The sequence below is a fragment of the Callionymus lyra genome, chromosome 16 (assembly GCF_982586985.1).
Source record: "Callionymus lyra chromosome 16, fCalLyr1.hap1.1, whole genome shotgun sequence".
NCBI classification, from domain to species: domain Eukaryota; kingdom Metazoa; phylum Chordata; class Actinopteri; order Syngnathiformes; family Callionymidae; genus Callionymus; species Callionymus lyra.
Window position 1 is genome coordinate 15,626,944 of NC_141833.1, and position 17,764 is coordinate 15,644,707.

Consider the following 17,764-nt stretch of genomic DNA (forward strand, 5'->3'; position numbering starts at 1 on the left):
CCTTCACCTCCTCTCAACCCTGATCTGAGAGAGGATGACGTCACACGTGGGGAGACATTGTTTTTTTTGGAACATCTCTGGCTCCGTTGGTTTTAACACATTAAACATGATGTCAGTGCCATCAGAATATCTGATCTTGACTTTAACGTTTATTTTAAATTACATCTTTGTTTTCTTAAGCATTTAATTCTTTTTTAATTTCTATATTGAAAGATTGAATTCAAATGATTCATTTTGTTTTAGTGTTTTTGAGTAGCTTGGTAGTCATTTATATTACATTTAAGAAGTAAATATAAAAATAAAGGAATTAAGAACATTTATTTTCTAATTATTGATATTTGAGTTTCAATCATTTTGTGTACAATTTATTTTGAAAATAACGCTTTTAAATTCAAGAAAACTCTACCTTTCAATTTACAACATATTGAATTCAATAGAAATATTTTTAAAATGGTCAATGCTTTAAAAACTGTATGCTTAAAAACAACAACATTTGAATTTTTTAAGAATTCAATAATTTGAAATGTTATATTCAAACATCCAATATTCTGATGACAACTACAACACATGGGTGTTAAACCTTCAAGTCTATGTATCATGGCAGCAGCTTAACGTGAGTTGATAACAAAATTAAACGTTTATTGAGTTTTCAGATAAAAAAGAAATACAAAAAGAAAGATGAGACCAGCAGGGGGCGCAGGACGTGTGGCTGGACTCCCCTTCTCCTCCGTCCTCACAGTCCATCACCACTTCCCTCGTACACACAAGAGGAGACTCCACTCGTTGCGACTTGTGATCGTACGTCAACGGTGTGACCAACAGGGGGCGCTCACACAGACACCAGCACAAGTGCTCCCATCCACGTGGCTCTTCAGGGGAAGCCTCTGCACTGGAACAGGAAGTGACATCGTTGTGCTATTCTCTTTCACGCTCATGTAAACACTCGGCAAAGGGACGAGCCACGTCAAATCCGCCTGGGTCTTCGGGAACAACATGAAAAAACGGTTTGTGCTGTGAAGACGTCTCATCCTGGAGTTTACAGCCACATGACCTCGTCACCGTGCCTAGTCTCTCTAGGACCCTGAGGGAGGCTCAGAGGAGGCGACGGAGGGCACGCCAGCAGCTCACCAACAGGTGTCGCTGTTCAAGCTCGCCGTCACGTCTGGAAGCACTATTCTCCGGAAAAAAACGTCGGACCTCACGACAACTCGGTCTTATCGGCGGCCTCGGCGTGATGGCCACCGCTGTCGGATCCAGGGGGCGCTAGCAACGTCCTCCTGTTGTAATGATGGCCCTTCATGATGCCAGAGTTGTTGCTGTCGTTCAGGATCTGCTTCTGCTTCTGCCGGTTCAGCGACTGCACCAGCCCCAGAACAACCGCCGCCAGGGAGTACTGGCCCGTGATCTTGCGCGGCTGCAGGATGAGTGGGTTGGGCTGCATCCGACCCAGAAGGTAGTGGGTCCGGATCTTCCCCTCCTGCTCGCTGATGCCCTTCACGTAGATCTCGCCACGGTACTCGAAGGCGAAGCCACGCTCTTTCAAGATCAGGTAGGTCTCCTCGGGCACCTGGATCTTCCCGCTCACGCCGGTGCTGTCCATGCGGCTCGAGAGGTTCACCGTCTTCCCCCAGATGTCGTACTGCGGCTTCTTCGCGCCGATCACGCCGGCGACCACAGACCCGTGAGCCATCCCTGCCAAAGACCAGCAGAGGTGAAGGTCAGGAGGCTTCAGAGGTGAAGACCACTTGGCCGATGGAGAGGAAGGAATTAGGAGCAACACTCACCGATCCGGAGCTCAAAGTTGTTGAAGGAGTGTTTGTTGATCTCCTGGATGCTCTCATTTAGAGCGATAGCGAAGTCTGCCAGAGCACACAAGTGACCCCACTTATCCTCACATTGCTGAGGAGACGAGAGGAAGTCTGGTCAGTCAGCAGGAACCACACAACGAGGACGTGCATGAATCCATGAAGCACACTCACCTGTTTCTCAGGCGATAATCCAGACACGGCCATGTAGGTGCTGCCGATGGTCTTAATCTTCTCGATGTCTTGGAAACGATCTTCACCTAGCAGCTGAGAGAGCGTTCGTTGAAGACACGAAGACGGTCACGGAGACAATAAAAAACACTCGTCTCACCTCGTCGAAGTCGGCGATGATCTCGTTGAGCAGCCGCAGACACTCGACTCCCTGATTGTTCATCTCTGTCTGAGAGTAGAAATCCGCGAAACCCGGAATGGAGGCGAACATCACCGCCACCGCATCGTATGACTGCGAGTACAATTCCTGCCGAAAACAAAAGGTACGCGTTACATCACATCGTCAAGATGGCAACCATTGGAGCCATTATCGTTGATCCACCCTTGGTTCCGACGTCAAGGTAGGGACTTCAGTTTTCAAGCCCTTCAGACACCCTCTTTATGTTTAAGGGTCATCTTAAGACTTTGCTTTTCAATAAAGACTATAGTTAGGACCGACTCAGGCTCTGCCCCCCCCCCAGCCGGTCGCATCAGGAAGCCGTCAACGCTGAGTCTGGTTCTTCTCGAGGTTTCTGCCTTCTAAAAGGAAGTTTTTCCTTGCCACTGACACGCTGTGATTCACTCACTGTTGAGTTGCTGGGGTCGGTTTTCCTTTTCTCCAATATAGTCTTACTTAAACTGTAAAGTGTCTTTGGATAACTTTGTTATGATATGACACTTTAAATAAAATTTAATTTAATCTAATTTAATATAAAAGCAAGCATTGGGAACATTGTCAGCATTGCAACATTCGGTACCATCGCTACAATAGTAACCATGGGCTGCAGACCAGACAGTTACTGACTGAACACGAGGGGTGGTCCCACCTCGTTGTCCCGGTCCTTCTCCAGGAAGTGTCGGGCCACATGACTCGGCAGGATGTTCCGCAGCATGTTCTCGTTGTGTTCTCGAAGCTCCTTCATCTCGTTGATTTCCTCTTTGGCCTGAACTCGCCACAGGAAGTCGAGCCGGGCCGTGTACTCCAACTGTAAACATGAAAAAAAAACCTTTAATGGCCCCTGCCTGTGGATCTGAGAATGACATCCTGCGTAGTAGTTAAGTCAAAACAGTCACTAAAATACAGAAGTAACAGTAGCAGGGAAGTTTATGGGGCATCACCTGCTGGCCATGGTAGAAGACGGCGAGGAGGAACACGGCCATGAGGAGCAGCGACGTCTCTTTGGTTCCGAGGAAGTTCCTGAGGAGATAAACATTCCCGTTGGGAGAGCGTTGAGACAGAACTGAAGCTGCTGGTGGCGCCGCAGTGACTCACTGAGTGTTGTGGTGGACCATGTCGTAGCGGATGAACAGCGGCGCGTAGATGGCCTCGGTCAGGAGCGAGTACACGGCGACCATCACCAGCAGCACTGCGAGCTTCAGCACCGAGTTGAGCCGCAGGAAGACGGCACAGGTGACCATCGCCAGCACGCCGGTGAACACAAAGTACTGCGGACGGATAGGGAGGTCAGCAGGAGACGCTGTTGGACGCAGCGCCCCCTGTTGGCAGCAGTGGTACCTCAGGGTAGAAGCAGATGTTGTGGACGACGGCGGACATGTCGACCGTCTGGTTCCTGCTGCCGGCTGACGTGTCCGGGTCGCACCACAGCTGAGAAGACAACGCGGGTCACATGGAGAACGACTGGGAGGTTTTAGTGGCAAACACTCACGATGTTGACGACGGCCGCCAGGAAGTTGATGAGGATGGATACGAAGACGATGGCGTTCCGAGCCGAGTAGGTCTCGTTGATCCAGCAGCAGGTGGTCCGCAGCACTAGAGGGAGACACTTGTAGTCCTCGGAAGTTGTGACCAAGACCAGGCAGGAGTGGAGGAGCAGGAGGATGGAGAACTGGATCACCATGGTGACCGTGCTGAAAGCACACTGGGTGAGCTAACGGCGAGCACGGTGGCTAACGCGGCGAGGTACCTGGCGGACGGCAGCAGACCCTGGATGGTGGTGATGAAGACGAGCACGATGAAGGAGCAGACCAGGTTGGACTTGAAGACCTCGTCTCTCATCTGGGAGTACTGCGGAGAGGCAGAGCGAGTCATGTGACACGAGGCGAGTCATTCAATCGTGACACGTTCACAAACTTCACAGACCAGACGAGGTCAATGACGACAAAGACGGAGAGTTCAAGGGTCAAGAAGCTCTGGAGGGGATCGGAGGTCTTTTATTTTGAAAGCCACGCCAATGACCAACTGTGTCGTTGCTGTGAAGACGAGACTGAAAGGACTTTTTTTTTGGAATCTTCAAGTTTTTTAAAGGAAAAGAGCTGAGTCAGCACAAATTCAACTTCACCCGCCCCCCACCTCAATATAAGTATACGAGTGAGATAGGAATATTAAATGGTCGAATTTAACATTTCCAATGTAAAAACTTTTCTTTTCTTTTAATTGATTAATTTCTTCTTTTTTTTTAAAGCATTGAACTAGTTTTACATCTTATTTTATATTGAAGGTTACATTCGTTTTTAATAGACCAATTAAATTGAACTTGTATATTGTATATTAGTTTGATATTCTTATTCCAATAAAAATAATAATAAATTCAATCTTTTAGAAATCGTTGTCTTTTAAATTCAATATAAAAATGTTGGTATAATAGTGACAACAACCAATAGCAAAACTGAGCTACCTTCAGCCAATCATGTGACTGTTGAATTATTATTATTCAATAAAAACAATCTTTCAATATAAAAATGATTGAATTAAATCTTTCTATAAAAACGAATTAAACCTTTTAATATTGAAATGATAACGCTACATTTTTCTAAAAATAATTAAATCCTATAAAATTTTTTAACAAAAAATAAATAAAAGTTTCATTTTAAATTCATCCTATATTGGGGATACACTGAAATACTTCCATAAAATACGTCAGTCGGACGACGGTATTGGTCAATAATGAAGCTTCAAAAAGTGCCGACACAGCAACGCGCTCAGTAAACGAGACATAAGCAGAGTTAGGGGGGGTCGGGGGTCAGTAGGGGGCGCTACCTTCTCTTCCATGCCGGAGTCTTTAAACATCATTGAGAAGGGTTCGATATTCTCTCTCCTCAACTTATCGCCACTCCGTAAGTCGATGGCGTTCCCTATTCGCTCGTTTACCTCCTCAAGGCCCGTACTCACATGCAAGGCCTGAGCCACGTGGTTAGGAAGAAGGTTTATGGAAATTCTGGTGAGTGCAGCCACAGTCTGGAAGCACACACACACACATGCACACACACACACACACATAGCCGTGCTGAGATTTTACTTCATCATTTCAGTGTAATTTCCCTGCTGAGTCATGGTCAGTGAGGTGTTCTCGGTGAGTCACCGTCCGAGAGGTGTTTCCTGACTCGAGGACCTGCTGACTCACGGGTCGGTGTTCTCCTGCAGCTGTTCCTCGTTCGTGTTTCGAGTGTGTGTGTGTGTGTGTGTCCGCCGGAGTGGGTCAGTGACACATCCGGGTCGAGGCGCAGCTGGACCTGCTCCAGAACTAGTCCTGGGTTCTGGAGCAGGTCCAGCTGGAGGTCCGCACTCACGTGTGTCTCGGCGATGCTCAGATTTAATTACAAGTTGCTGTAACATCCTAATCTGCTTACATCAGCGTTGCCTTGGCAGCAGCTGGAAGACCGACGAGGATGTTTGTACATAGAAGTATGTCAGTGCCTGTATTTTAGATGGTTGAGTTTAACATTTCAAATGTTAAAACTACTGAAATGCTCTTGGTTTGTTAAGCATTGAAATTGCTTAATGGATGAATTCAATAATTTCTATATTGAAAGATTAACTTTGACATATTGAATAACTACATACTGAATTAAATTCATTTTTTTATTTATTTAAATTACTGGATATAAAAAATTGAACATTTTCCAAATGAAACACATAAAGTATGATACTGTAATTCCAATAATTTAAATATATATTTTCTATGATTCAATCGTTTTATATTTACAGTAATTTAAATTCAATAATAAATGTAGGCATATTAGTGTCACCAGACAATACCAAAAGAGTACCATACTACTTGGTGGAACTCTCAGCCAATCACGCGTCGCGCAGACGATCATGTGATGACGTTGAAGCGCAATACAAAAGGAAATTAATTCAATAAGAAATATTCATCTTTTTATACTATTATTTAAAGAGCAAATTCAACCTTCAAATAAAGAAATTGTTGAATTCAATATTTTTAAATTAAATGCTTAAAAGAAAAATTGTTAAATTAAAAAAATTAAGTATCAACATTTAAATTCAACCATTCAATATTCTGATGACACTGACATAGTTTCATAGGCCCCTCCCTCAACCACCTCACTGGGTTTATATCTGTGCTTGTTGATCATCACACTTGAACACAGACACACACAAAAACAAACACACGTTCCAACATATTAAAGTTCAGGCAGCGGCCAGCAGAGGTCACTGTGCTCTCAGGTAACGCTACAACAGGAAGTGACACAACAGGTGGACCTCATGACCTTGACAGCGGAGAAAACACAACGTGTTGAACGACACATGCTCGTGGTCCTCGAGCGTCATCGCAGGCTCTCCGCCGCTCATGATCTCCACTCACGTTCTGCTTCCCCACGATGTTGTCGAAGGGCAGCTCGGGGCTCCAGGACGCCTCGTTGAAGGTGGTGCTGCTGGCGCGCCGGTCCACCGAGCCGGCTGCCTGCATCATGATGTCCTCGGGCAGCGAGAGCGTGCTGTCCTCCGGCTGCTTGATGAGGAACGTCTCGATGTTGTGGCGCCGCAGGAAGTCGTTCCGGTCCTTGCCGTGGCCCTCCTCCACCTCGTAGGCTCCGTTCAGACAGTCCAGGGCCGCCTTAGAGATGTGGATCCTCCTGAGGAGCACCACAGGTGAGTCTAACCATCCCCTGGCTCTGCGGACCACGCCCTATAACACACTTACCCGGGGATCCCTCCGGACTCCAGCTTGTTGGCGATGTCCACGTCCCAGGACCAGACGTCGAACTGCCACTTCCTGAGTCCGAGGACGCCGCACAGAACCGAGCCCGAGTGGATCCCGATTCTCATGTCGATGTCGTGTTTCGTGCGTGACCTCACGTACCTGCCGACGACACACACCTGTCAGACCTCTGACCTGAGGTCTACGAATTATGTGAACTATAAATTATAACTATACATTTTTTATTTTAGTAGTTTTATTCAATCATTTATATATTTTATAATAATTTAATAATATTTTTTTTTTAATATTTTCATAAATATATTTTTTTTACACATAGAGTTTTATATCCTAATTCTAATAAACCAAAAATAAAATTTCTAGATTCAATATTTTTTAATTTGTAGCCTTTTAAATTCAATACAAATATTGCCACCAGACAATACCAGAAGAATACAGAGCGACTTTTTCAAACTTCTTAGCCAATCATGCAAGTTAGAGCTAAATCACATGATTATCAGCTCCAAGCATGATTGGTTAAAAGTTAGAGCGGGCGGCTCAGTGCTTGATTGGATTAGTCTGGTAAGATGACTTGTTTATACCAATTTATATCGAATTTAAAAGGATACAGATTTTAAAATAATGAATTAAATGTTTTATTTTTTTTATTCAAATATCTTAAATCTATCTAAAAAGTAGAAAGTCAACAAGTCATCTTTTAGCCAATCACAGCACTCGCAGAAGCACTGGCGCGTCAATTTATCTTGGCGTAACCTAAAGAAACGGTATTATTTGTACAAATTACGTGAATGAAAGAATATTAGATTTAGAAAATATGTTTTTGAATTATTGGAATATGAATGTAAAACTTTTTTAAATTCAGTTAATTAAAGAAAACTAAATCAACATTTAAATATAGAAATGATTGAATTAAATTCAAGTTGAAGGTTAAATTCAAGCATCAATATTCCTGTGACACTGATCTACTGTCTTCAGGAAACGCTGACTCACCTGATGGTCTTGATCATGCTCAGGCCCATCTCCACGCAGCAGTGAGCGTGGTCCTGTCGCGGCTCGGGAAGACCTGACACACAGTAGTAGCAGTCGCCCAGAATCTTGATCCTCAGACAGTGGTTCTCCTACACACACACACACACACACACATGTTCAACAACACACCGTCAGAGTCTCACACACACACTCACATGTGCGAGGCGGTCGAAGCGGGCGAACAGTTCGTTCAGCATGCGGACCAGCTCCTGGGCCGACAGGGTGGTGGACAGGTTGGTGAATCCTTTCACGTCTGCGAACAGAATGCTGCAGGACACGACATGCGTCACGTCAAGGTCATGTGACCCTCCCCCCCCCGTCCACATCCCAATGGACCCCCCAACTCACCTGACATTCTCGTAGCGGTGGATGTAGATCCGGTGGAACTGGTGCTGCAGATGTTCGTCCTCCACATTCGTCATGTCGTTGATCATCTCCAGGACCACGAACCTCGGAAGGACGGACAACACCAGCCGCTCCTGTGAGGAGCACAAGACGTCGAGCCTTGAATTATTATTTTTTAAACAATTTAATTTAATAATTCGGATGTTGAAAGGCTGAATTTGTTTCCTTTTTTTATAATGAATTTAAAAATAATTGAATATTTCTTGTTTTTAACACAGAGACTGATATTCCGAGCATTAAAAAAATTAAATCTTTAATCTTACCTTTTTTTAATTCAATATAAATTGGTTTTATTGGTAAATAGTTACATCTTTACCAGACTAATCCAATCAAGCACTGATTCGCTCGCTCTAACTTTGAACCAATCATGCCTCACGGTTTTAATCATGTGATGCTGCTCTAACATGATGATTGGCTAACAGTTTTACCAAGTAGTTTCTTTTGGTGTCGTCACTATTATTCCAACATTTTTATATTGAATTCTAAAGGCTACAAATGAAAAAAATATGAATAAAAAAAATATATATTTTTTTTAATTATTGGAATTAGGATATCAAACTCTATGTGAAAAAGTTTTTAAATTATTTATTTAATACGAACATTATTCAATAATATAAATTATATAATTCAATTATTAAATAAAAACAAATTAATTAAACCTTTTGCTACAGAATTAATTGAATTATATCGTATTTTAATCAATGCTTAATATAAAAAAAGTGAAAGTTTCAACATTTGAAACGTTGAATTCAATATTCAACGATGACACCGACACACACACATTCACTCCAGTTTAAACCCCTCCACAGACTCCCGACCTGTCTCTGGTTCTCCGTCTCCAGCCTCAGCCGGGCCTCGATGCAGCGCCGCGTCTCCAGGAAGGCCTGGCGCTGAGCCCGGTCCGACAGGTAGCTGATGAAGATGCCGGCCGTGTTCATGCACACGAAGAGGACCGTCTGCGCCGCCACCTGAAGACACACACGGAGCACTTTAGTCTGCTTCGTGGAGCTCCTGGAAAGCAACACGTTGACCGGGACACGAAACGGGTCGAGGTGTTGAGCGATTGTGGTTCACACACTGATTTAATTACACACAAACACACAGGTGAGTAACTGTTATTGTCTTGTTGTCTTTGACACCGTCGCACTGATTCAATTACCCCCCCCCCCCCTCCCTCGGGGCTCCCCTCAGAGACCCTGAATTAAAGCAGCAGCTCCTCGTGTTGTTTTGGAAAGATCAGGTGGAGACTCTGACCCGTCGAGTCTCTCAGGTGCAGGTTTTTAACGAGGCCTTGTTAACATCTGGTTAATACCAGTCATAGAAAAACAATTGCAGGCGAAGTCTCTGGAGACCCGGGTCTGTTCGTGGATTCTGATTGGCCGGTCGGTTTGGGCGAGTCGGTCACGTGTTCTCTGGCAGGTTCTCCGACCCGCTGTGTAACAAATGACTCGTGGCGTGTTCGGCAGGAAACTAATGGCGCCGCATCAGTGAGTCTGGACCGAGTCCCGGGAGGGTCGGCTTGCGTCAGACGCCGTGACGACGAAGACGTGATGGACGGCGTGTGATCCGCAGCGAGGGCTCCGGTCAGACGGACGCTTGCGTCTCCGCTCTGGTGCTCTAATCCACGGTAATCTCATTAAACGTCGACCTGAGAGGAGGGGCCGTGTGACTCCGGACCCGTCAGAGCCAGAACCAGCAGGAGAGAGAGAGGAACAAGGCTGGTGAGGCAGGATTAGTGTGAGACCTAATCCTGCCTCAAATCATCCTCAATGTGAAGAATAAGCCGGAAATCTCATACGTTCTTAAGAGGAACCAAAGCTGCCTCGTAATCTGAACCCACAACACAACAAACAAACACATGACTGACACATCACACATGAACACACACCACGTGAACACACACCATGTGAACACATCACACATGAACACACTAGAGATGAACACACTAGAGATGAACACACTAGAGATGAACACACTAAACATGAACACACATGAACACATCACACATGAACACACCAAACATGAACACACTAAACATGAACAAACATGAACACATCACACATGAACACACCACACATGAACACACTAAACATGAACAAACATGAACACATCACACATGAACACACCACACATGAACACACTAAACATGAACAAACATGAACACATCACACATGAACACACCACACATGAACACACTAAACATGAACACACATGAACACATCACACAGGAACACACTAAACATGAACAAACATGAACACATCACACATGAACACACCACACATGAACACACTAAACATGAACAAACATGAACACATCACACATGAACACACCACACATGAACACACTAAACATGAACACACATGAACACATCACACATGAACACACCACACATGAACACACCACACATGAACACACTAAACATGAACACACATGAACACATCACACATGAACACACCACACATGAACACACTAAACATGAACACACATGAACACATCACACATGAAAACACCACACATGAACACACTAAACATGAACAAACATGAACACATCACACATGAACACATGAACACACTAAACATGAGCACACCACACATGAACACATTAACACACTTAACATGAACACACCACACATGAACACACCACACATGAACACACCACACATGAACACACCACACATGAACACACTAAACATGAACACACCACACATGAACACACCACACATGAACACACCACACATGAACACACTAAACATGAACACATCACACATGAACACATGAACACACTAAACATGAGCACACATGAACACATCACACATGAACACACTAAACATGAGCACACATGAACACAACACACATGAACACACTAAACATGAACACACATGAACACATCACACATGAACACACCACACATGAACACACTAAACATGAACACACATGAACACATCACACATGAACACACCACACATGAACACACTAAACATGAACAAACATGAACACATCACACATGAACACACCACACATGAACACACTAAACATGAACACACCACAAATGAACACATGAACACACTAAACATGAGCACACCACACATGAACACATTAACACACTTAACATGAACACACCACACATGAACACACCACACATGAACACACTAAACATGAACACATGAACACACTAAACATGAACACACCACACATGAACACACTAAACATGAACACACCACACATGAACACACCACACATGAACACACCACACATGAACACACCACACATGAACACACTAAACATGAACACACCACACATGAACACACCACACATGAACACATGAACACACTAAACATGAGCACACCACACATGAACACATTAACACACTAAACATGAACACACCAGACATGAACACATTAACACACTAAACATGAGCACACCACACATGAACACATGAACACATTAACACACTAAACATGAACACACCACACATGAACACATGAACACACTAAACATGAGCACACCACACATGAACACATGAACACACTTAACATGAACACACCACACACGAACACACCACACATGAACACACCACACATGAACACACCACACATGAACACACTAAACATGAACACACATGAACACATCACACATGAACACACCACACATGAACACACCACACATGAACACACTAAACATGAACACACATGAACACATCACACATGAACACACCACACATGAACACACTAAACATGAACACACATGAACACATCACACATGAACACACCACACATGAACACACTAAACATGAACACACATGAACACATCACACATGAAAACACCACACATGAACACACTAAACATGAACAAACATGAACACATCACACATGAACACACCACACATGAACACACAACAAATGAACACATGAACACACTAAACATGAACAAACATGAACACATCACACATGAGCACACCACACATGAACACATTAACACACTTAACATGAACACACCACACATGAACACACCACACATGAACACACCACACATGAACACACCACACATGAACACACCACACATGAACACACTAAACATGAACACACCACACATGAACACACCACACATGAACACACCACACATGAACACACTAAACATGAACACACCACACATGAACACATGAACACACTAAACATGAGCACACATGAACACATCACACATGAACACACTAAACATGAGCACACATGAACACAACACACATGAACACACTAAACATGAACACACATGAACACATCACACATGAACACACCACACATGAACACACTAAACATGAACACACATGAACACATCACACATGAAAACACCACACATGAACACACTAAACATGAACAAACATGAACACATCACACATGAACACACCACACATGAACACACAACAAATGAACACATGAACACACTAAACATGAACAAACATGAACACATCACACATGAGCACACCACACATGAACACATTAACACACTTAACATGAACACACCACACATGAACACACCACACATGAACACACCACACATGAACACACCACACATGAACACACCACACATGAACACACTAAACATGAACACACCACACATGAACACACCACACATGAACACACCACACATGAACACACTAAACATGAACACACCACACATGAACACATGAACACACTAAACATGAGCACACATGAACACATCACACATGAACACACTAAACATGAGCACACATGAACACAACACACATGAACACACTAAACATGAACACACATGAACACATCACACATGAACACACCACACATGAACACACTAAACATGAACACACATGAACACATCACACATGAACACACCACACATGAACACACCACACATGAACACACTCAACATGAGCACACCACACATGAACACATGAACACACTAAACATGAGCACACCACACATGAACACATGAACACACTAAACATGAGCACACCACACATGAACACATGAACACACTAAACATGAGCACACCACACATGAACACATGAACACACTAAACATGAGCACACCACACATGAACACATGAACACATTAACACATTAACACACTAAACATGAGCACACCACACATGAACACATGAACACACTAAACATGAGCACACCACACATGAACACATGAACACACTAAACATGAGCACACCACACATGAACACATGAACACATGAACACATGAACACATTAACACACTTAACATGAGCACACCACACATGAACACACTAAACATGAACACACCACACATGAACACACTAAACATGAACACACCACACATGAACACATGAACACACTAAACATGAACACACCACACATGAACACACTAAACATGAACACACCACACATGAACACACTAAACATGAACACACCACACATGAACACACTAAACATGAACACACCACACATGAACACATGAACACACTGATTCTTCTTCAGTAGAGACCCATCACCTCCAGCAGCATCTCATCAGGATCTTAACCTTCCACGAGAGGATCGACACGTCTCAACCTCTGACCTCCTGACCTGTCGTCACTGAATTCACCACCAGGTAGAGCAAGAACCTGAGTGAGTGGTGAGCCACCTCAGGAGGTCAGAGGTCACAGTGTTTAATCTGGAATGCCCCCTCCAACTGAAACCAAACCAGACTCTGCACTCAGACATCCTCAATTATTCATCAACCGAAGCAACACAACTGCATGGTGGAGATGATGACAAGCTCACACACACACACACACACACACACACACGTTCTCTCTCTACTACACGCGCACAATTTTCCCCTCACACACACACAAACACACAAACACACTGTCTGGTTGTCGGTCAATGGAGCTCATTGTTGATCGTATCTCAGCGGCGGGTCAATATTTTGGGGGGAGTGAGAGGGTGAGGGGGGGGAGGCAAGGGGTTCCCTGGAGAGTCTGTGTGAGGAGATCGATTGCTATTCTGAGAGACGGGACCAGAACCACGTCACCACCAAAGCTTGTTGCTATTTACTGTCGGACCACTGGTTGTTGATGAAGATGATGAAGAGGATGAAAATGATGAAGATGATGAAGATGATGAAGATGATGATGATGAAGAAGAAGGTGATCAAAGTAATGCTGAAGATGAAGAAGGTGAAGAAGATTATAATGAAGGTCAAGATGAACTTGAAGATTAAGAAGAAAAAGGTCAAGGTGACGAGGAAGATGATGAAGATCCTAAAGATCATGAAGGTGACAAAGAAAAGAAAGGTAATGATGCTGATGGAGGTGTGGAAGGGTAATGCTGAAGATGAAGAAGAAAAAGGTCAAGGTGAAAAAGAAGATGATGGAGATCCTAAAGATGATGGAGAAGTGAAAAAGATGATGAAGATTCTGATGATGATATGAAAGTGATGGAGATGCTGAAGATGATCAAGGTGAAGAAGAAGATGATGATGAAGATTCTGATGGTGGTGATGATGATGAAGGTGATGGAGATGATGAAGGTGAAGCAGAAGATGATGATGAAGATGCTGATCATGATGATGATGATGAAAGTGATGGAGATGCTGAAGATGATCAAGGTGAAGAAGAAGACGATGAAGATGCTGATGATGATGAAAGTGATGGAGATGCTGAAGATGAGGAAGAAGATGATGATGAAGATGCTGATGATGATGAAAGTGATGGAGATCCTAAAGGTGATGAAGCCGACGACAAAAAAGATGATGAAGATTCTGATGTTGAAAGTGATGGAGATGATGAAGGTGAAGAAGAAGATGATGATGAAGATGCTGAGGATGATGAAAGTGATGGAGATGCTGAAGATGATGAAGGTGAAGAAAAAGATGATGATGGAGATGCTGAAGATGAGGGTTAAGAAGAAAATGACGATGATGAAGTTGATGGAGATGCTGAAGATGACGATGAAGAAGATGAAGACGAAGTTAACGGGTTGTATGTTGAACTCGGGGTCCCGTTACATTCCTGCTCATAAATAAGAGTAAATGATCTCCTCTGTAGGGAGTCAGGGGTCAAGGGTCAGAGAAACACTGTTTGACATCAAGACCTTTTGTCTTCACACCATCACAACGTCCGAGCTGACCTTCTGGCCATCGAGTCTGGTTCACCGCGTGCACCTTATTCACGCGAGCGTCAGAAGAGCCACGGGAGGAAGGAATCCATGGACTCACCTGGTTGGGGGACATCGGCAGGTTCTCGGGCAGCAGCGTCTGCACCAGCACGTGGAGGCCGCAGGTGAAGAGTCCCGCCAGGATGGCCCAGGTGAGCGGCAGCGGCAGCATGCTGTAGGTGGCGAACAGGGTGAAGAGCACGTAGCCCACCCCGTCGCCCAGGAGCCCGTAGCCCAGGCCCGCCGCCAGGATCTGCGTGGCCATGGCAACCCAGGTGACCACGCCGCTGTACTGCAGGTAGCTGTGCGACGTGGTGTCCTTCCGCACCACCACTAAGGCACAGATGACCACCTCGATGCCCGTGAAGAAGCCCAGGAGCGTGCCCTTGATGGGGTCCATGGGCGAGGAGGCCATGGTCAGGTGCAGCACCAGCAGGGTCAGCTTGGTCACCACGTCCAGGATGTTCATCACCACCACCGACTTGCGCCTCTGGCCCAGGAAGTACCGCTGGTACAGGCGCTCCAGGTCGCGGGACTTGAAGGCGTTCCGGAGCGTGGGGAAGATGACCCCCCGGTAGGTGTAGCCCCAGTTCAGAAAGAAGTCCGAGTTGCTGGGCGCGCAGTCGATCTGCAGGAAGCCCAGGTCGCTGCTGCCGCGCTCCGGGAACACTTTGGTCCCCCCGTTGTTGTGCCGGTCCCCCACCGAGGTCCGGCCCGCGGACTGCTTCCGCGCTCCGGGGCTGTCCCCCTCGTCCGGCCCGATCCCCTTCAGCCCCCCCTGCTCGTGGATGAAGCGCTGCTCGGTGATGTGCCGCACCGCGTTCTGCCACAGCAGCCGCTTCGGCCGCGCGCTGCTGCCGCCGCTGCTGCTGCTGCCGCTCGGCGTCCGGTTGATGGTGTAGAGCTCCTCGCTGGCGCTGGAGCACCGGACCTCGGACAGCTCCATCCTCCCCCCCTGCTGGCTCGGTGTCCCTCCTCGACTAGCGCGGCGGCGACGTCGTCGTCGTCCTCGTGTGCTGCGCGTCGAACCGGGGGCGAGTGCTGCTTCTCTCTCGGGCGCGGGGTGAAGCGCGGCTGGAGGTCATTGTCGCGGGGGTTATAGCTGCGGGTCCGCCAGATGTGGATCCGTCCTCCTCACCAGAACCGAGCGGGGCTCGCAGGTGGCAGCCGCCGAGCACGAAGCGTCGTCCGCTGCATCGGTTTTTTTTTCTTGGCGGCGTCACGGAGCTCCGTGAGACACAAAAGGTTGTCTGAGGAAAAACAAAAATCTCCCTAAAAAAAAAAAAAAGAATCGACGTGTGGCACCTTCACGAGAACATCCCCCGCGAGGATATTCCGTCAGAACCGTAGGTCACCTGAAGGAGACTCGGGGCAACTTGATGCTGCGCGGATCCGCGTCCTGGTTTCTGCGGGTCTCGCTCCGGAGTCCTGGATGCAACACCTCGGTGGAGGAGCAGGACTCCGCGTGTCTGCTCCTGTTGTCGCGCGTGGTCGTTTTTCCTTCCGCGCGGACGAGAGCACGCTGCTTTGACGTCAACCCACGCGTGTGCGCGAGCGCGCGTGTGTGTAATGGGCCCAGATTAAATGTGGGTGCAGGTCCGGTTCAGATCCGCGCGTGTGTGTGTGTATGCGTGTTTTTGTGTGTGTGTGTTTGTGTGTGTGTGCATGTTTGTGTGTGTGTGCGTGTGTGTGTGTGAGTTTGTGTGTGTGTGCATGTTTGTGTGCGTGTTTGTGTGTGTGTGTATGTGAGTTTGTGTGTGTGTTTGTGTGAGTGCTGGCGGGAGAGAGAAAACACCGGCGAATAGCCGGTTCTCAATCGGTGGTTCGTGACCCTGAGACGGGTCAACACTTGGAGGTTTTTTGTTAATAGGCAGTGACGTCATCAGCTGCTGCAGCAAGAAAATGAGTCATCTCGAGTGTCCCGCCACACACTCTCACGCACACACTCTCACGCACGCAGACACGTGCACGCACGCAGACTCAAACACACACACACACACTCGTTAACTAACAGCCTCACAAAATAAATCTAAAACACACACTCACACACATAGACAAACTCAAACACACACAAAGTTTTCCTCACAAATATAGAGACTCACAAAAATATCCACTCTTACACACAGGAACTCCCTTACAAATATACAGACTCACAAAAATATATTCTCTCACTTACACTTAGACTGGCGGACACACGCAGACTCACACACACCCTCACTCACACATTTTCATGCACTCACACACACACTCAGTA

General features: G+C 45.8%; 1 protein-coding gene across 2 annotated transcripts; it reads right to left on the bottom strand.

The window, feature by feature from the left end:
- Positions 1–618: 618 nt before the first annotated feature.
- On the bottom strand, positions 619–16,952 carry adcy8 (adenylate cyclase 8 (brain)). Of its 2 annotated transcripts, XM_087811540.1 has the most exons (18): positions 15,572–16,952; positions 9,190–9,339; positions 8,315–8,445; positions 8,122–8,233; positions 7,928–8,055; positions 6,920–7,078; positions 6,581–6,851; positions 5,014–5,211; positions 3,941–4,041; positions 3,683–3,884; positions 3,532–3,621; positions 3,289–3,461; positions 3,135–3,213; positions 2,843–3,001; positions 2,137–2,283; positions 1,980–2,072; positions 1,785–1,899; positions 619–1,692 (listed from the first exon to the last, which is right to left on the bottom strand). In XM_087811540.1, exons 1-18 carry the CDS (start codon positions 16,454–16,456, stop codon positions 1,199–1,201), a joined length of 3,687 nt encoding a protein of 1,228 aa, XP_087667666.1. In that variant the 5' UTR covers positions 16,457–16,952; the 3' UTR covers positions 619–1,198. The 2 variants fall into 2 exon arrangements, with proteins under 2 accessions (XP_087667666.1, XP_087667665.1); XM_087811539.1 differs by lacking the exon at positions 5,014–5,211 and having other exon boundaries at positions 15,572–16,950.
- Positions 16,953–17,764: the final 812 nt, after the last annotated feature.